Source organism: Geotrypetes seraphini, chromosome 2 (assembly GCF_902459505.1).
Source record: "Geotrypetes seraphini chromosome 2, aGeoSer1.1, whole genome shotgun sequence".
Classification (NCBI taxonomy): Eukaryota; Metazoa; Chordata; class Amphibia; order Gymnophiona; family Dermophiidae; genus Geotrypetes; species Geotrypetes seraphini.
In genome coordinates this window covers 472,688,956-472,709,815 of record NC_047085.1, presented here as the reverse complement: position 1 = coordinate 472,709,815, position 20,860 = coordinate 472,688,956, and the positions used below count along the sequence as shown (strand labels likewise).

Here is a 20,860-nt window from a genome sequence, read left to right as displayed (position 1 = left end):
CATTAAGAAAAATGCCCAAATACTTGAGTTCCCCCCCTGTCCAGCGAAATGGAAAATCCGGGCTATGGCGCGATACACACAAAGAACAGGCATGGCCTCAGATTTACCAAAATTGATGCAGAGATCCGAGAAGGCCCCAAATTCCCCAATAAGAGTAGTCAAGCGAGGGATCGTCTCCTGCACATTGCTCACAAACAATAGCATATCATCAGTGAAGAGTGACATTTTGCATTCCTCAGGGCCCACCCGGATGCCCACGATATCTGGGTTAGACCGAATTTTGTGAGCCAGGGGCTCCAAGGACAAAATAAACAGAAGCAGGGAAAGGGGGCATCCCTGCTGTGTTCCTCGGTATAAGGAAAACGAGGCCGTGCAGCATTTATTGATAAGCAGTTGAGCCACTGGAGCAGTATAAAGGCTAACAATCCACTGGTGGAAAGGGCCCAGAATGCCAAACTGTTGTATTACCCAAAAAAGATAAGGCCAGGTCACCTTGTCAAAGGCCTTCTCAGCATCTAAGCTAGCCAGGAAATCGTCACCTGCTTTGCTCCTGCCCTCCTGGAGCACTACCAAGGCTTGTAAGATATTGGAAGAGGCAAACTGCCCAGGGACAAATCCTATTTGATTAGCATGAACCAGAGATGGGACCACCTGAGCTAGCCGGCCTGCCAGAATTGCTGCGAGGATCTTCATATCCTGATTCTCACACGTGGGCGACGCCATTCACGGAGCCCAGTATGGAATTAGAGAGTACTGTCACTTTAAAAAATTTTCAAAACCGAGACTACCCATACCACGTATACGCCAGTACCTTCCCACCAAACATTGTCTTGCAGGACCATCAGATCTGCAAGCAAACTACTACTTAAATCCTTTATTTTCAATTAGTCATGGAGGGTAAAATGCCATCTCCATTTAAAAAAAAAATAAAAATGCCTTATACTTATCCTTAAAATAAGTGAAGGTACTGAAGTAAAAAAAAAGAAAGAAAATTTAACTGAAGCCTTGCGAACTGAAAGACTTGTAATGCATAGCATTCATCCTGATTAAGCAGAAAAGCAGCATAACAACAAAAAAAAAGCGAGGGATACAAATAGATGGGAAACTCATAGATAGCTAATGGATATGCAGGTGCTGTTCTTCACCTTCATCAGTTCAGTAGTTCAAAGCGTGCCCATGTTTAACACACAATGTTTGTGATCAAGCAGACTTATCTAATAGCTTACCTTTTGACCGACGTTACAGAATACACAAGGATGTAGCCATTAATATCTATGGAGTATGTCTGAGGAAATATGGAGTATTCATCCTAATGGGGGAAAAAAAAATTAAACAATGTAAAAATTCAAACTTGATAAAAATACAATGTATTTTTCCAACCATGTATAGTCTGTTCTCATTATTTGTGGTAGTATGGTTCCTGGAAAAGTCTGAAATCACACATAACGAAAGCTGTGCCTATGGGAAATAGAAGGAAAAATTATGTTCTTACCTGTTAATTTTCTTTCCTTTAGTCACAGCAGATGAATCCAGAGACTAGTGGGATTACGTCCATCAACCAGCAGGTGGAGATAGAGAACTGAGTTGTCCTCAGCCTTCTTGGATGCACAGCCTCCTGGCTGTGATGGCCTATACTGATAGGTCATCACAGAGCATCCAAAAACAAAATTCAACCATAAGAAACTCCTTTCCCACACACATAAACACAAAAAACCAATACTCAAAGAACCCAAAAGGCAACTCCAGCACAAAAAAAAAGTGCCAATCCATGCACAGAGTCACGAATACCGAAACAGGGCGAGGATCTGGATTCATCTGCTGTGACTAAAGGAAAGAAAATTAACAGGTAAGAACGTAATTTTTCCTTCCTTGTCATCAACAGCAGATGAATCCAGAGACTAGTGGGATGTAGCAAAGCAGTCCTAACGTAGAGAGGGAAACAAACATCACCACAACACTGCCAACCTACCGACGGTCTTGGCAAAAGAAGCTCCACACCCAGACCATCACTGTGTATATACAGAGAACAACCAAGAAATGGAGAAAACCGCACCTCCAATGCCCGATCTGCAGCAGAAGATCAAGAAAAGGAAAGAGTAAAGAAACTCCACAAGCAGTCAGGGGTTAAGCTCAGAATACATGTGAGCAGGCACAAACAGGAGCTAATAGCACAATGCTGAGGAAACCACAGCTGCTGAGACCCACTATGAACAGAAGGAGTGTAGAGTACCAAACTGAGGTGACACTTAAGGACTCCCAAACAACTACGGATGAATGAATCCGCTATTCCCCCAAAGCCCCAAGTCCACCGGAAAGCCATGACATTCATGAAAAAGCTCACTATAACAGACCCCCGTCCCCTTGCAAGGGTGTAGGGCATGCAGTGTGGAAACACAAAGAGAGAAGGGTCACAACCCAAAGTAGAGCCATCTCAAAGTAGTAAACCAAGAGCCCTCTGAAAAAAGTCAAACTGCGGCACCACGAAAGAAGAAATCCTCACCAAAGAGAGGAAAGGACTCACACACCCACACATAGAAAGCTACAGAAGAGGCATGGATGAAGCCAGGCTCCCCCCTCTAGCAGCTGAGGCCCACCGAAGGGCGCCAAGTCAGACTCCAGAAATCACAAAGAAAGCCAGAGGGACATAGGGGAAACGTGAATAGTCGAAACCACTGGAGATAAACAAACACAGGTCCAAGGAGAGCCGTACAGACTAACTAGATCATATGCATTGTGAGAGTATAGAATAAAATCCACCTACCTGGGCTATGCTGCAAAAAAAACAGCCCATCAAGGAAGGGACCACATGCAGACAGAGAAACCTCGCTCATCAGAGGTAACCAACAAGTGAGACAAACTAGAGGTAAAGAGAAAGTCCGGAAGAACCGCCCTCACCACAGAATGGGCTACAGAAAACAAGGTTAAGAGAAACAGGTAAGCGGATACCAAGGTCAACCGACCCAAACCCCAGAGAAAAGGGAGAGTCAGCTAGACCCAGCCAGCCTCACGGACCAGAAATCCATAAAATGAAGAAAGAAAGATGAGTCCACCAGGAAGGCGTGGAAAGAATAAACAGAGGCCACTTGCTGTAGAAGAGTGAACAAGATCAACTTTGTCCCCTGCAGTGGCCGTCAGCACCCATGCAGGCCATTCCCATGTTGATTGCAACAAGCCCCACAAATGATGCCCAAAGTGACAGTGATGGCGGTGACTGCCCCTGGAGAGAGACAGAGAACGTAGTCGGACCCAAGCAATATGCCAGACCACCTGAGAGTGCCCACACCAAAGAGCCATCACAAAACTCATAGAGGAGCATGCTGTCCACCCCAGGGCAGGCCTCAAGCAATAATGAAGAAAACTCGAGCAAAACGCATGAACCCATATTTAATGTGAGGAATAAATTTGAAAAACAGAGTATAATGGCAAACCAGACCAGTAGGGTTAAGAAAGTAAGAAGATCCCCAAGATAGATCAAAACAAATAGCTACAGCCACTGAATGGAGTAACATCCAGAGTGACCGCCTCCCCGACCAACTGGGTCTAGGGTGTGCAAGCCAGCCACAAGACAGGAGAAGCCAAATCTGACATGCACCCCTCATAACAGGTATCCCAGCGCCAGCCGGCACAGCAGGAATCCTTAAAACGGAATACAGGAGACAAAAAAGAGAATCCCCTTCTTACCCCAAAAGAGCGGCACAGGAGACTCATCCGCAAGAAAAACCCCTTCGCATCAGAAAAGGGAGAAAGGAGGTACCATACCTAGTATGGCACAGGAGACTCTACCCATAGGAAAAGGAGGAACGGGAAAGTGGTTTCCAGACAGTAGGCTAAAAAGTGCACTGCTCACCACTAAGTCCCCGTTGCACCACATGTGCACCAGGGTAGAGAAACACCCATGGCCGCTGAAGAACTGGCTAGGAGACAAACCAGCCATAAACTGCAGCCGTTCAAGCCCCAGGCACACAAACAGAGAAATAAGTCAGCCAGAAAGAAACAATCGCAAGCGCAGGAAAAAAGGGAAGGCTAGGCACAACCAAAGCAACAAACCCTAAGGGAAGGAGAGAAAAGAGATACCGAGATAATAACCAAACCCCAAGAGGTGAAAAAATGCCAGACTATCATGCATGAACATGCCACTAGCCAGAATCAAAGAAAGACCGAGGCCTGTGACAATGCGAGAGAAGAGAAACAATCTCGGTGTCCTTTATACGGGAACAATGACCTCTAGAAAACTGCCAAAGGACAGGAGTGAAAATCTTATTTCATTTATTTATTTATTTTTTGTATCGTAAGGAAGAGGAGGGAGACAGAACACCCCAAAGCCTAGCGGCGCCCGGCAAAGGAAGTTGAAATCGTTGGAGCAACATGCAAACGAGGCATAGAGTCGTACGAGGATACACTGAAACAGGTACCTTCAATGTCCCCTCTCCCATGATGACAGAGTCTGGCCTCATCCCGGAGTCACCCCTCCTGTGCCAGGCAGCCAGATCAACCGCCCATTCAGTTAGGCGACTTCGGTATACTGGCATGTCTACAGCTGGAGGCCGTGATATAGTTGTGCCAAGCTGATAGGCTAGCCTGAAAAGGCTCTAGAACCAAAAGTCCATATAGGAGCCTCCAGAGAAAGGGTGAAATGCTGAAAATAGAGAACATGAAACCAGCACACAGGAACATCTCATGCACCACCCCAAGACCCAAAGGAAAATAGGCTGGAAACATAAAGAAGAAGCTCATAGGCAAATGAGAGACACCGTCAATCATGTGAAAAAGACTAAAGAGGAGAGTATATGGCAAGGCGCCGAGAGCCATAGATATGAAATGCGAGCTCACACAACGTAAAACAGAATCTAAGCGGGCGCAACTGCAGAAACAGGACCTCAGCATGCCCCAAATAAATGTGGACAAAGGCTTCCACCAAAGTCCCCAAGGACTATGCGACTGAAAGAAAAGAGGAAAAAACATAGGACCCCCCTAACAGTGCCACAAGCAACAAACACCAAAGGGAAGGCCCAACCCATAGCATAGGCACAAGCAGCCTCGCCCACGTCAAGCGACAAGTGTTGCGCCAGTAAGAGGAAGCCACATACCCCGCACTTGAACAAAGCAGCCCTGCCAACAACCACAAGGACAGTGAAATAACCATGTCCCCAGAAGCAGCCAGAGATGCGCTAGGTAGAAAGCCCTGAAATATAGCAACCACAGGTGGAAACCGGCCCATTGACCGTGTTAACAGAAAAAGGCAAACCAGCAAACCGAGCACCGCAATGGATTCAGTGGAAAGACACGGCACCGCGGTCCCGGGCACCAAATGGCACCCCTAACACATCCCATGCCAGGACAATTCGGCCACTTACTGCCATCAGCCCCAGCTTCAACCGCCAAAACCAAAAGAAAGCGGACCAACCAAGGCCAGACCAGGCAAAGGTCTTCCCATGAGACCGGCATTATAGCAGGTCCCTGCTATGATAGCCACATTACCATTAAAAAAAATCAGCCACAGGCTCACCACAGCCCATCACCGAAAAGGAGTGCAGCGGAGCAGCAAAAGAGCAGAACACGCAGGAGTCCATGCCCACAAAGAAATATCCCCAGCCACCGGTGAACCCACACACAGAGACTTGGAAACGGCACCTGACCTCCACAGGAGAAAGGAAATATATCACCCTCGCTTTCAAACTAGTGAAGAATAATAAAAGTCAAAATCTAACTTCCATCCCGGTAAAAAAATACAGGGAGGGTATAAACAGCGGAAGCAACTCCCCACCGAGGAAGAAAACCAGCTATATGACAGGAAAACTATGCGGCATGTTCAGGGCACATAGGCACAACCGCCACTGCAGCGTGTCGAAGACTAACTACCAGCAGAGAAGACTTGAAGACCGTCGGCTACCTAGAGCACCTGATCCAGCGTCCCGACTACTGCACATCGAGTACGCCGAGAAAGGTGAACTGCCACAGCAACCCGGCAGGAACACTATATCGGAAAGCAGCCTGAACACCTCAGGGAACAGTGGACCAAACGTGCTCCATGCGGTCTTTGCAGGCAAACCAAAATGGCTGCCAACGCCTGAGGGAAAAAGCGGCCGCCGCTCACCCACGCGGAAAAAGTCCACAAACCTCTCCCGCCGGAGCTCTATAGTGGAGCGAAGAGAGCCCATCTGAGCGCCTGAATTATGGCGGAGCTGGATCAGACTGCTCAACCAAACCCCTTGCCAGCACCTGCAGGAGCCCAAAACGCTACCGCACCGAAAACCAGACCCCGCGAAAGGAAAGAAACACTCACCCGACATCAACAATGAAGGGCAACCGAAGGAGCAGGAACATATGCTGGCAGGAGCAAGGGAGCTCAAGCTCTTGAGGATGAAAACCGCTGTGGAAAACTGGTACTCCTCACAAGTGACTTCGTGGTTGTTTTTTTTGTTGTTGTTTTTTTTAACGTGGGAAAAAAGTAACCAAGTCACAACGGCAAATAGAGAAAGGGACTTGCGGTGAACAGGTGTATCCCAGAAGAGGGTGAGGCAGGGACCTGGGGGGGCCCAGGTGTAACCCCTAAAGCCAGACAACCCTCATCTTGAAATATCCAGACCTGGACCGAAATCCACAAGCAGAAGCCGGGAGCTGTGAAGAACACATCCATCAGCCTGCGGGAGATAGAGAATACTGGTTGGCCAGGAGGCTGTGCATCCAAGAAGGCCGAGGACAACTCGGTTCTCTCTATCTCCACCTGCTGGTTGATAGACGTAATCCCACTAGTCTCTGGATTCATCTGCTGTTGATAACAAGGAAATTAGGTTCCAGAAGTACATTTTGCGCCCAAAACCACATAAAGTGAATAATGGATCCTATAGGGAAAATAGGGTTAGGTTCCTGCATGGGACAGCATTTTAAAACCATAGTAGAACATTTAGAAAGTTGCTAACTTTTTTTTTTTATTTGTAGTATTGCTTATAGAAGTAACATTCTTAAACAAAATTGCACACAACAGTGCTAGAAAATAAATGTATGATATTGCACAACCACAGCAAGCAATTAATTTGCTCATCAACCAATGCAATGCACCATGCTTTTAAACACCATTAGAAGTATAGTAACACTGTTAAAATTGCACACAGTGCTAAAAATTACAATATATACAGTATTGCACTACTACAGTAGTCTGCTCATTAACCCAAGCAATGCACCATGGTTCTTTCACCATTAGAGACGTACAATAACACTAAAAGAATTACACACAACAGTACTGAAAAATAAATACGTAGCCATGCTGGGAAATGCTATTTAGCTTTCTATAAGGGGCCCTTAAGTTTGCTCACCATTAGGACAAAATGGTTCAGGATGCCATAGCACAGACTGGGAAACCAACATATATAAAGAGATGGTACAGAAATGTACCAGGGGGTGCTAAAAAAAATTCTCAGCTCAACCAAGAAGGGAATATAAGCGCCATAAAACTTACAAGTTATTTGGCATCCATGGGGATTGGAGCATGCCGGCCAACTGTTTTTCTGATTGATTGAGAGTGTGTCAGAAATCTTGTCTAACACATCTCAATTTCCCCCACCCCTCATAGAACATAGAAAGATGACGGCAGAAAAGGGCCATAGCCCATCAAGTCTGCCCACTCTATTGACCCACCCCATTAAGTCTGAGTGCTAGTGACCTGGTTCCTTAACTCGACCCTCGAAGGGATCCCACGTGGGTGTCCCATTTTTTCTTATAAGTCGAGCACGCTGGTGGCCTTGATCACCTGCACTGGTAGTTTGTTCCAGTGATCTACCACCCTTTCTGTGAAGAAATACTTCCTGGTGTCACCACTAAATTTCCCTCCTCTGAGTTTGAGCGGGTGCCCCCTTGTGACCGAGGGTCCCTTGGGAAAGAATATATCGTTTTCCACCTTGACACGACCTGTGAAGTACTTAAACGTCTCAATCATGTCACCCCTTTCCCTGCGCTCCACTAGGGTAGAGCTGCAGTTTGCCCAGTCTTTCTTCGTATGGGAGACCCTTGAGTCCGGCGACCATCCTAGTGGCCATCCGCTGGACCGACTCAGCTCGAAGCACATCTTTCCGGTAATGTGGCCTCCAGAATTGCACACAGTATTCCAGATGAGGTCTCACCATGGTTCTGTAGAGTGACATTATAACTTCAGGTTTGCAGCTGACGAAGCTTCTATTGATACATCCCATCATTTGCCTTGCCTTAGATGAGGCCTTCTCTACTTGTTTGGCAGCCTTCATGTCTGCACTGATGATTACCCCCAAGTCCCGTTCCTCTGAAGTCCTAGCTAGTGTTTCTCCATTCAAGGAGTATGTTCTGTATGGATTTCTGCTGCCGAGATACATGACTTTACATTTTTTAGCGTTGAAGCCCAGCTGCCATGTTGAGGACCAGTTTTCCAACATGATCAGATCCTGCGTCATACTGTCCTTGAGGTTGCTTTCACTTACTATGTTTCACAGTTTGGCATCATCGGCGAACATTGCTACTTTACCCTGAAGCCCCCGGGTCAAGTCAGTTATAAATATGTTGAAAAGGGATGGTCCCAGGACTGAGCCCTGCGGTACTCCGCTAGTCACCTCCGATGTCTCAGAGAGGGTGCCGTTGACCACCACCCTCTGAAGTCTACCACTCAGCCAATCATTGACCCATGCAGTTAGTTTCTCACCCAACCCCATCGATTTCATCTTGTTTAATAGTCTACGGTGTGGGACACTGTCGATAGCTTTACTGAAATCCAAGTACACTATGTCCAGAGACTCTCCTGAGTCTAGCTTTCCTGTCACCCAATCAAAGAAGCTTATAAAATTGGATTGGCATGACCTGCCTCTGGTGAATCCATGTTGACAGGGATCCCTTAGATTCCCCTCATCCAATATCGTGTCTAATTTACCTTTAAGTAAAGTTTCCATGATTTTACACACTATTGATGTGAGACTCACTGGTCTGTAGGTCGCAGCCTCTGCTCTGCAACCCTTTTTGTGCAGAGGAACGACGTTTGCTGTTTTCCAGTCCAGGGGTACTCTCCCTGTACTCCCTCATGCTCTGAAGCACCAGCGCGGCAGCGGTCTGAACCGCAAAGCCCCCTTCCCTTTGGAGGAGAGGCCAGAGAGGATATACGATAGAGGCAGCATAAATGTGCATGAAGCGAGTCTCTCTCAAGGAAGCTCCAGAATGATAAGGTATGGAATGAAATTAAGAGGTGACAGGCTCAGGAGTAATCGAAGGAAATACTTTTTTTTTTTTTTTTTTACAGAAAGTGTGGTAGATGTGTAGAATAGTCTCCAGTAGAGGTGGTGGAGACAGTGTCCGAATTCAAGAAAGGGAGATGAGGAGATAGTGGATGCTGATGCGGATGGGGAGACTGGATGGAACATTTGGCCTTATCTGCTATCATATTTCTACTTACTTGCCCAGCCGTATCTACCAGTTGAAGATGATAATCTTGTCCATTTACTGAGATCAATTTCGTAAAAGCTGGAGAGAAAAAACAAAACACAGGATTATTACACTTAGATCTATGAGCATGGGGAAAATACTCTACTGTCCAGAATGACACACCTACCATGTTTTCCCAAAAATAAGCCCTACCCTAAAAATAAGCCCTAGTCCTGGGATTCGCCGGCAACTCTTCAACACTCCCCCCCCCTTCCCGTGCAGCTGAACCCCTGCTGACCCCTCCATCCTTCCCTCCCCACCGACTGCAAGCGAGCTCTACCTTGATCTGAAGCAGCATCGGGCCAGCAGCACTCTAAACAGGCTGCTTGGCCTTGTCCGTCGGTGATTTCACTCTGACGTGTTACTGATGATGCGGCAGAGTGAAATCACCGACGGACAAGGCCAAGCAGCCTGTTTAGAATGTTGCGGGCCCGATGCTGCTTCAGATCAAGGTAGGGCTCACTCACGGTTGGAGGGGGAGGGAAGGATAGAGGGTCAGCAGGGGTTCGGCAGCGCGGTGGCGGGTGCTTAAGGGATGAGAGGGAAGGAAGGATAGAAGCTGGGCAAACTTCTGCTGCACATGTGGGGGTGAGAAAGGAAAAAGGAAGAACTGAGGTGAAGGGAGAGATGATCATATGCATATCCCGAAAATAACACCTAGTGCCTTTTTTTGGGCCCCAAATGAATAAGATACCGTCTTATTTTCAGGGAAACATGGTATTACACTAGAATAGTCGTTAAGGAAAACCATGCCTCAATAGTAAAACACTACTTACTGTTTTCTATGGTTGGGTCATACGAATCAACAAACTGTCCTTCAACAAACTGTATAGTCAATGAAGATTTACCTAAAACAGGTGGATAAGGTAAACAAAAAGAGACTTAGATACAAACTGACTGTACACCACAATGAATCACTAATATATCAAGTAAGGAATTTTTTTAACTCTTATTTTCTCTAGTATTAGAAGGTAGATTATGCAGCCATAGAAATCCCAATTCTCATTTAACCAAAGCCAACACTGCAATTACTTGTGTAGTTTGATAGATTTTTATATTTGTTTCGTAAATGAAAAATTATTTTCATTGGTACAGAATCTATCCAGAATCACTTATCAAGTGACTAAAATTATGAAGTTTGATCTTTTTTTTTTAGATCAGGACATCGATTTTAAAAAGCTTAATTTCCAAATTAACACAAATGAACACAAGAGCAATCAATAAAATTAACAGAAAAACACTTCAGAGTACCCAAATTACAAAAATTAATAAAAACCAGCAGGCAAGGCTCAATCTAAAGTAGGGGTGTCAAAGTCCCTCCTCGAGGGCCGCAACCCAGTCGGGTTTTCAGGATTTCCCCAATGAATATGCACGAGATCTATTTGCATGCACTGTGTTCATTGTATACTAATAGATCTCATGCATATTCATTGAGGAAATCCTGAAAACTCAACTGGATTGTGGCCCTCGAGGAGGGACTTTGACACCCCTGATCTAAGGTAGAAGAAATGGGGCAAGTCATGCAAACCAACTGGAGAAGAGAAGTGATGGGAGTATTCCAGGTAGGCTAACATACAGGGCCAGCTCAAAAGAATGTGGTGCCCTGAGCAAGCTTTTGCTTCAGTAGTACCCTCCTTCCCCATCAAGCATGCACTCCCCAGCCTCCCCCCCCCCCTTCTAGCCATCAAACACGCCTGCATATTCCCAACTTACCCAGGAGTCCCAAGGGTGATGGGAGAGTAAAGGCACTGAATAGAGTCCATTTCGCCCCCGTCTTCCTCACTGAACTTTCCCATCTTACTCATGACACTAGTGTGGGGGGAGGGGTGGTAGTGAGAGAACACCCCAGTGCCAGCAGGGCTGCAATCCTTGAGGGTTCCATGCAGCCCTTATTAATCATGTAAGTTTCAAACATCATATTGATGAATTCAGGAGAAACCCCTGACCACGAACCAGACGGCACCTGTGGACACTCAGGAGCTCCCTGGTTAATTCTGGACTTTTTCCCTGGTCTTTGGACCAATTGGGCACTAATAACCCCCCTCATGCCAAGCAGCACATGAAATACGGACAATCCTCAGCCAGCCAGCCACTACAAACTTGGCATGAATCCACGGTATCCTGGCCCAAGGAGTCCATCACACCTGTTTTTAAACAAAATCAAGTGTTTTGAGGCAGATAAAGCACAGTTACTTACCGTAACAGGTGTTATCCAGGGACAGCAGGCATATATTCTCACATGTGGGTGACGTCATCTACGAAGCCCCAGCGCGGACAGCTTTTCAAGCAAACTTGATTGAAGTTTCAAGTTTGCTACACTGCACCACGCATGTGCATGCCTTCTTGCCCACTAGAGGGCGCATCCCCACCTCGTGGTCCTCAGTTCCATAACCAGCAAAGAAGCCATCCCCGGGGAGGAGGGTGGGTTGTGAGAATATATGCCTGCTGTCCCTGGATAACACCTGTTACGGTAAGTAACTGTGCTTTATCCCGGGACAAGCAGGCATGATATTCTCACATGTGGGTGACCTCCAAGCCAACCAAAAAAGGGCAGGTGGGAGGATGGCAATTTAGGAAAACAGGTTACGTAACATCGACTGGCCAAACCGGCCGTCGCTTCTGGACAAAGTGTCCAGACAGTAGTGGGAGGTGAACGTATGAACCGAAGACCAAGTGGCAGCTTTACATATGTCCTCCACAGGAGTAGACCGGAGGAAAGCAACAGAAGCTGCCATAGCTCTGACCTTATGCCCCGTGACTCGACCATGGAGCGTGAGACCAGCCTGAGCATAGCAAAAAGAAATACAAGCAGCCAACCAGTTGGACAAGGTGCGCTTGGAAACAGGATGTCCCAACCGATTAGGATCAAAGGACAAAAACAATTGAGGAACCTTCCGATGAGACTTGGTACGTTGGAGATAAAAAACCAACGCCCTCTTACAGTCAAGCATGTGAAGCGCCGCCTCTCCAGGATGAGAGCGGGGCTTCGGGAAGAACACCGGAAGAACAATAGACTGATTGAGGTGGAAATCAGACACAACCTTAGGTAGAAATTTAGGATGGGTGCAAAGAACCACCTTGTCATGATGGAACACAGTAAAGGGCGGGTCCACAACCAAAGCCTGAAGCTCACTAATCCGACGAGCCGACGTGAGCGCAAGTAAAAAGACCACCTTCCAAGTGAGAAACTTAAGAAGAGACTTATCAATCGGCTCAAAAGGAGGTTTCATCAGCTGAGCCTGACCTCTGCCATATTATATTACCTTGACCATCACTCATCTGTCCTTCTGATATCAATCGACCTTTCATCAGCTTTCGACACCATTGATCACGCTCTTTTGCTTAATAGACTCAAATCTATTGGCATCTCCGATCAGGTACTTACTTGGTTCCATTCTTACTTTGACAATCATTGTTCTACAGTTAAGTTTAATAATACCACCTCAGAAGGTATTTCAGTGCCATATGGAATTCCACAAGGTTCTATCCTCTCTCCTCTTTTATTTAATATCTTTCTTGCACCTCTCATGACTCTCTGTCAATCCATAGATTTTACAGTATTCGCATATGCGGATGATATACAACTTTTACACTCTTTGGATCCTAATAATTCTACTGAAATAGCACATATTAACTCCAAACTCAACCAGATCCATCACTGGTTGGAAACAAATAGACTTGCCCTAAACATTGATAAAACAAATGTTTTACTATTCCCTTGGAAAGATACTCCCACTCTTATTAATCCAATTACTATCAAAGGTATTTCTCTGAAAATCATTCGTAGAATTAGAATTCTCGGTGTAATTTTAGATGATAAACTAACGTATCATGATCATATCAGTCAAGTCGTGAAATCTACTTTCTACAGTCTCCGCCAAATACGTTCAATGAAAAAATTTCTTTGTCCAAAATCTTTGAATATTTTGATACATTCTTTAGTAATTTCAAAGATAGACTATTGTAATGCCCTATTTAACGGAATAGCACAAAAAGAAATCAAGCGCCTGCAGATCGTTCAAAATACCTCGATTAAACCGATTGAAAACGCTAAGAAATATGATCATGTTACACCATTACTCCGGAAAGCTCATTGGTTGCCAGTTGCACATCGAATTATATATAAATTAAACCTGCTTACCTTTAAATCAATAACATCAAAGACTCCAGCTTTTAATTATAAATTCTTAATTCCCTATAAAACTTCAAGAGTATTACGATCAACTGATCAACACTTATTAGTTGTCCCATCATTAAAAGTTCTAGGCACACGACGACAGACCATTTTTTCTGTTACAGCCCCTCTAGCCTGGAACTCTTTTGCCGATTTATTTGAGAGAAGAAAGAATTTTAGATAAATTTAAGAGTAATCTTAAAGGATTTCTTTTTAAAGATGCTTTCAGCGATTAATTAATTTTTATATTTTAACTTTTTTAATCATTTTAAATTCACCTACCTTCCCCATTGTTTTTATCCTTAAATGTCTCTATTATATTAAAATGTATTTCTATACCTCATCTTACCCATTGTTTTCAAGTTTGTATCGTTATGTCATGTATACTTCGGATACTTTAACATATGTTAAATTACTATAAATTTATATAATTTTGTAATTACTGATGTACATCGCCTAGAACTTTGAATAGGCGATTAATCAAATTTTATAATAAACTTGAAACTTGAGCCAAGACCACATTAAGATCCCAAACCACAGGAGGAGGTTTCAGAGGAGGATTAACATTAACTAAACCCCTCATGAAACGAACCACCAGAGGATGAAGAGAGAACGTCCCTCTAGATGCCGATGGAAAGCAGCAATAGCACTGAGATGTACCCGGATGGAAGTCGTCTTCAGCCCAGACTTGGACAAATGCAACAAATATTCCAGAACCGAGGACACCGGAACCAAACTCTGATCCAGATGGTGCGAGGTACACCAGGATGAAAATCTGGTCCACTTCTGGGAATAACAAAGCCGAGTCGAGGCCTTGCGCGAGGTTTCCAACACCTCCCTGACCGCCGAAGTCAGGGGGAAAGGAACCAAGCCGTCAGATGTAATGACTGAAGATTGGGATGCAACAGCGAACCCCGACTCTGAGACAGCAGAGAGGGAAACACAGGCAGAAGTAGAGGCTCCCTGGCACTGAGTTGAAGGAGCAGGGAGAACCAGTGCTGACGAGGCCAACGAGGCGCGATGAGAATCATAGTGGCTCTGGATGACTTGAGGTGAACCAACGTCCTCAAGATCAGAGGAAAAGGAGGAAACGCATAAAGGAATCTCCCTCCCCAGTCGAGAAGGAAGGCATCTGCCTCGAGACGGTCCTGGGAGTAAATCCGTGAACAATAGAGGGGCAGTTTGCGAGTCTCCGGGGAGGCAAACAGATCCACTTGAGGAGTCCCCCAGCGGTCGAAGACCTCGCGCAGGACTCGGGAGTTTAGCGACCACTCGTGCGGCTGGAGAAGACGACTGAGTTTGTCGGCCAGACAATTCTTCTCTCCCTGAATGTAAACCGCCCGCAGGAAGATGTTCTGGGAGGTCGCCCATTCCCAAAGGCGCAAAGCTTTCCTGCACAGGGACCAAGAGCCCGTCCCCCCTTGCTTGTTGACATAATACATTGCCACTTGGTTGTCCGTCCGTACCAGGACCACCTGATTTTGCAGCAGATGACCGAACGCTCGAGCTGCCAGAAAAATGGCACGAAGCTCCAACACATTGATGTGACAAAGACGGTCCTCCGCCGACCATAGCGCTTGAGTCCGCAGACTGTCGAGGTGAGCTCCCCACGCGTACTCCGAAGAGTCCGTGGTCAGGACCTTGCGATGTGGAGGGACGAGAAAGAGCAAACCCCCGGAAAGATTGGAAGAGTTGGTCCACCAACGGAGCGATCAACTCAAGGAAGGAGTCACCGTTACAGGAAGGGAGAGCGGGTCTCGATCCTGACGCCACTGGGAGGCCAAGGTCCACTGAGGGAGTCTCAGATGCAAACGGCGTGACATGAACTGTCGAAGCCATGTGGCCAAGGAGAATCATCAGCCTGTGTGCAGAAACGGAGCGCTGCAGCAAAATCTGACGGGCCAGGCGAAGCAGAGCCTCCAGTCTCGACGAGGGACGAAACGCACGAAGGCGAACCGTGTCCAGCACGGCCCCGATAAACTGAAGGGATTGAGCTGGGCACAGCTGCGATTTGGGAAAATTTACCTCGAACCCCAGACGTTGAAGAAAAATGATAGTCTGTCGGGTCGCTGAGATTAGAGAATGACACGGTGGCGGTTTACCCGCGGCCGCCGCATTTTAGCCGCGGGTCACCCGCCGAAAACGGGGAAGAAAACTAGCAGTCGCTGCGGCAACGGGGACAAGGCCATTCACCGCCCGCGGGGCGGTGAATGGTCTTGTCCCCCCGCAGTGAGGCATGAAGGATCGCGCGGTCCCCGCAGCTCACACCCGCCCGCCCAATCGATTCCAGTGTCCAGCCAGCTCTCTCCCCTCTCCTCACCCCAGTCCGCAGATCCTCCTCCTCGGCGACCTGCACGCTACCAGAGAGCCGCGCACACCTGCCGCTGCTCAGCCTCGATCTTCTGCTCTGACGCAACCGGAAACAGGAAGTTGCAGCAGAGCAGAAGATCGAACACTGAGCAGCCGCGCGTGTGCGGCTCCCTGGGAAAGCGCGCAGGTTGCCGAAAAAGAAAACCCACAAACCAAGATGAGGAGAAGGGAGAGAGCCGGCCAAACACCAGGATCGACCGGGCAGGCAGGTAGTGGCCGCGGGGACCGTGCGATCGCTAGTGTTCCCGGCTCAAATTGGAAGGAGGGAGTGAAAGGAAAAAGGATTCTGGGCCAAGGGGATGAAAACGGAAGAAAAATCCACAGCAGGAAAGAAAGGGAAGGATAGGCAGGTGAGCCAGATGCTAAAAGCAGGGGGGGGGGGGGAAGAAAGAGGGAAAAAAGCTAGATGGGGTTGAAAAGAAGAGACACACTGGTATGGAAGAGGAAGATAGGGGAAATCTGGACACAGGAAGGTAACAGAAAGAGGGGAAATTATGTGCATGGGGCATAGGGACAGAGACATAAAGGGGACATGCCATGGGGATGGTATATGGACACAGGGGGGGCAATGACAGATACATAGGGGAGATATTAGAAATGGAGAAAATAGGAGCACAGAAGCGAGATGGTTTGTGGGGATGGGACAGGGACCGAGCTTGCAGGCTCCAGTGGCTTGCACAAATTACATTGTAACGTGCCATGAAAATAAGAGGAAGGAAGGTAGATAGGCCACGCGAGAGGAGCTGAAGGGTAGTAGAAAGGAACAGATGGTAAAGGAGGGAGGGAAGGGTGGTGGTGGAAAGGAATAGAACAGACATTGAAGGAGGGTGGAGAGGAACAGACCCCCCAAGGGAAATGTGGAAGACAGAGTGGGAAGAAGACAGATGCCAGACTATGCGGGAGAGGAGGGAAGAAGATGGGTGCTAGACCAATTGGGGGGGGGGGTTAAGGGAGAGGCACAGTAACAGCAAATGGAAGACGCAGAGAGAAGACACACAGTGGATGGAAGGAATTCAATGAGAAGATGTGGAAAGCAGAAACCAGACAACAAAGGTAGAAAAAAAAATTATATTTATTTATTTATTTTTTGCTTTAGGATAAAATAGTATATTAGTTGTGTTGATAAAAATTTATAAACAAAGCCCTGCCAGCTGAACATCTCTTTCTCTAGTTCAGCAGCAGGAACTTTGATTTATAAGAAAGGAATAAGCTAAATATTACAGTACTAAGGCTTATATGGATGCAGCGGGGACGGTGACGGGGCGGTGAATGGGATGGCAGTGGCGGTGACGGGGCGGTGAAAGGGATGGCGGTGACGGTGCGGTGAAGGGAACGGCGGTGACGGGGCGGTGCAGAGGATGGTGGGCCGGTGACGGGGCGGTGACAGGGACAGATTTTTTCCCCGTGTCATTCTCTAGCCGAGATAACCCCCTCCCGGGAAGAAGCCTTGATCAGCCAATCGTCCAGGTAGGGGAAGACCTGCAGCCCCTGAGATCTCAGGGCAGCCGCGACCACCACCATACACTTTGTGAAAACCCGAGGAGACGAGGCCAGCCCGAAGGGAAGGACGCGATACTGGAGGTGCAACTCCCCCACCTGGAACCGTAAGAACTTGCGGAAGGCGGGATGCACCGAAACATGAGTATATGCTTCCTTCAGGTCCAGGGAGCACATCCAGTCCCCCGAGTCTAACAGAGGGTACAGGACTGGGAGGGACAACATGCGGAACTTCTCCCGGACAAGAAACTTGTTGAGCCCTCGGAGGTCCAGAATTGGGCGCAAGTCCCCTGTCTTCTTCGGGACCAAAAAGTACCGGGAGTAAAAACCCCGTCCCCTTTGGTTCGGGGGAACAGGCTCCACCGCCCGAACGCTCAACAAGGACTTGGCTTCCGACAGGAGAAGAGGAAGCTGGTCTCGACAGCCAAGAGAAGCCCCTGGCGGATGTTCCGGTGGACTGGCTAAGAAGTTTAGCGAGTAACCTTCGGAGATGATCCGGAGCACCCAAGCGTCCGACGTGATCTCGGCCCAGGCTGGAAGAAAGGCCTGCAATCGGCCCCCGATAGGAAGGGGGTCCTTCGACAGTGCGGAGGGGGCCCGCCCCCAACCGCGCATCACGTCAAAAAGACGGAGCGGGTTTAGACGCTCCTTGCGCCTGAGGCTTTGGTTGGGACGCTCTGCCCTGCTGCGGGGGACGCCGGGGCGGAGGCCTCGAGAAGGCCGGCGTCGACTTCTGCGGGTACCGCCGCGGAGGAGGTCTAAACGGCTTCTGCGGTGGAGCCCGGGGTTTAGGACGGACCAATGAGGCAATAGAGCGCTCATGTTCGGACAAGCGTTTGGTCGCCGCCTCCAAGGACTCATCGAACAACTCGGAGCCAACACAGGGGAGATTGGCCAGACGTTCTTGCAAGTTCGGGTCCATATCCAAAGTGCGAAGCCATGCGAGACGGCGCATCGCCACCGCAAAGGCGGATATGCGAGAGGCCAACTCAAAGGCATCGTAAACTGCATGAAAGAGGTAGAGCCGCAGCTGAGATAAATTGGCCATAAAGGCTCCAAAATCCTTTTTATGGGAATCCGGAATGACCCCATAATACCTGGGCAACGCCTTCACCATCTGCCTTAAATAGGATGAGAAGGTGAATGCGTAATTAAGGACCCTGGCAGCCATCATAAGAACATAAGAAATGCCTCCGCTGGATCAGACCTGAGGTCCATCGCGCCCAGCAGTCCGCTCACGCGGCGGCCCATCAGGTCCAGGACCTGTGCAGTAATCTTTTATCTATACCCCTCTATCCCCTTTTCCAGCAGGAAATTGTCCAATCCTTTCTTAAACCCCAGTACCGTTCGCTGCCCTATAACGTCCTCTGGAAGCGCATTCCAGGTGTCCACCACACGTTGGGTAAAGAAGAACTTCCTAGCATTCATTTTGAATCTGTCCCCTTTCAACTTTTCCGAATGCCCTCTTGTTTTTTTATGTTCTGAAAATTTGAAGAATCTGTCCCTCTCTACTCTCTCTATGCCCTTCATGATCTTTTAAGTCTCTATCATATCCCCTCTAAGTCTTCTCTTCTCCAGGGAAAAGAGACCCAGTTTCTCCAATCTCTCAGCGTATGAAAGGCTTTCCATCCCCTTAATCAGTCGTGTCGCTCTCCTCTGAACTCTCTCGAGTAACACCATATCCTTCTTAAGGTATGGTGACCAATACTGGACGCAGTACTCAAGATGCGGACGCACCATTGCCCGGTACAGCGGCAGGATAACTTCTTTCGTTCTTGTTGTAATACCCTTCTTGATTATCTCCAGCATTTTATTCGCTCTCTTGGCGGCCGCTGCGCTTCATTGTCATGTCCACCATTACCCCCAAGTCCCTTTCTTGGGTACTCTCATTCAATAACATCCCTCCCATCGTATAGCTGTGCCTCAGGTTTCTGATTCCCACATGCAATACTTTACATTTCTCAACATTGAACTTCATCTGCCATCTCTCTGCCCATTCCCCCAATTTGTCCAAGTCCCTTTGCAATTTTTCACAGTCCTCCTTTGTCCGAGCTCCACTAAATAGTTTGGTGTCATCCGCAAATTTTATTATCTCACTCTTTGTTCCTGTTTCTAGATCATTTATGAATATATTAAATAGCAGCGGCCCGAGCCCTGAGCCCTGCGTAACACCACTCGTGACCTTCCTCCAGTCTGAGTAGTGTCCCTTCACCCCTACCCTCTGTTTCCTACCCGCTAACCAGTTTCTGATCCATCTATGCACGTCTCCGTCCACCCCATGGTTCTTCAGTTTCCGGAGTAGACGTTCATGAGGCACCTTGTCAAAGGCTTTCTGGAAATCTAGGTATATGATGTCTATGGGGTCTCCTTTGTCCATCTGTTTGTTAATTCCCTCGAAGAAGTGCAATAAGTTGGTCAGACACGATCTCCCCCTGCAGAAACCATGTTGGCTGGTTATCAGAAGTTTGTGTTTTTCAAAATGTTCATCAATTTTTTCTTTTATTAGTGCTTCCGCCATTTTCCCTTGAACAGAGGTCAGACTCACCGGTCTGTAGTTTCCCGGTTCTCCTCTTGATCCCTTTTTAAAAATGGGCGTAACGTTGGCTATCTTCCAATCCTCCGGAATCACACCTGTTTTCAGACATAGGTTGCAAATTTGCTGTAGTAGTACCGCTATTTCCTCCTTTAGTTCCTTCAGCACCCTTGGATGGATTCCATCCGGACCCGGGGATTTGTCAGTTTTTAGTTTTTCTATCTGTCTGCGCACATCATCAAGGCTCACTTCTATGGATGTTAACTTTTTTGCTTGATTTCCATTGAAGAATTGCTCAAGTTCCGGTATGTTGTTTTTGTCTTCGTTTGTGAATACAGATGAAAAGAACATGTTAAGTCTTTCTGCGACCTCTTTCTCTTCCTTCACCACTCCCTTCCTGTCTCCGTCATCCAGTGGTCCCACCTCCTCCCTAGCCGGCTGTTTCCCTTTAACATATCTAAAGAACGGTTTGAAATTTCGTGCTTCCCTGGCTAGTCTCTCTTCATACTCTCTTTTGGCTTTTCGAACCACACGGTGACATTCTTTTTGATACTTCCTGTGCTCTCTCCAGTTTACCTCAGTTTTGTCCCTTTTCCATTTTCTGAATGAATTTTTCTTATTGCTTATCGCTTCCTTCACTATTTTAGTTATCCACGCCGGGTCTTTTATTCGACTCTTGTTGCACCCTTTTCTGAATCTGGGGATATATAGATTTTGCGCCTCGCTCACCGTGTCCTTGAAAAAGGACCAGGCATGTTCTACCGTCTGCCATTTTTGGGAAGTGTTCCTAAGTTTCTTCTTTACCATTCCCCTCATTGCTTCGTAGTTACCCTTCCTGAAGTTAAAAATTG

General features: G+C 47.3%; 1 protein-coding gene across 2 annotated transcripts in view; it reads right to left on the bottom strand.

The window, feature by feature from the left end:
* The window catches only part of RHEB (Ras homolog, mTORC1 binding), a 90,329-nt gene that overhangs the window by 57,642 nt on the left and 11,827 nt on the right, over window positions 1–20,860 (bottom strand). For both annotated transcript variants that reach the window (XM_033931685.1, XM_033931686.1), the window contains exons 2-4: window positions 10,212–10,283; window positions 9,407–9,474; window positions 1,227–1,309 (exon numbers count right to left, since the gene is read on the bottom strand). In XM_033931685.1, the coding sequence (XP_033787576.1) occupies window positions 1,227–1,309; window positions 9,407–9,474; window positions 10,212–10,283 (223 nt within the window). The remainder of the gene's footprint in view (window positions 1–1,226; window positions 1,310–9,406; window positions 9,475–10,211; window positions 10,284–20,860) is intronic.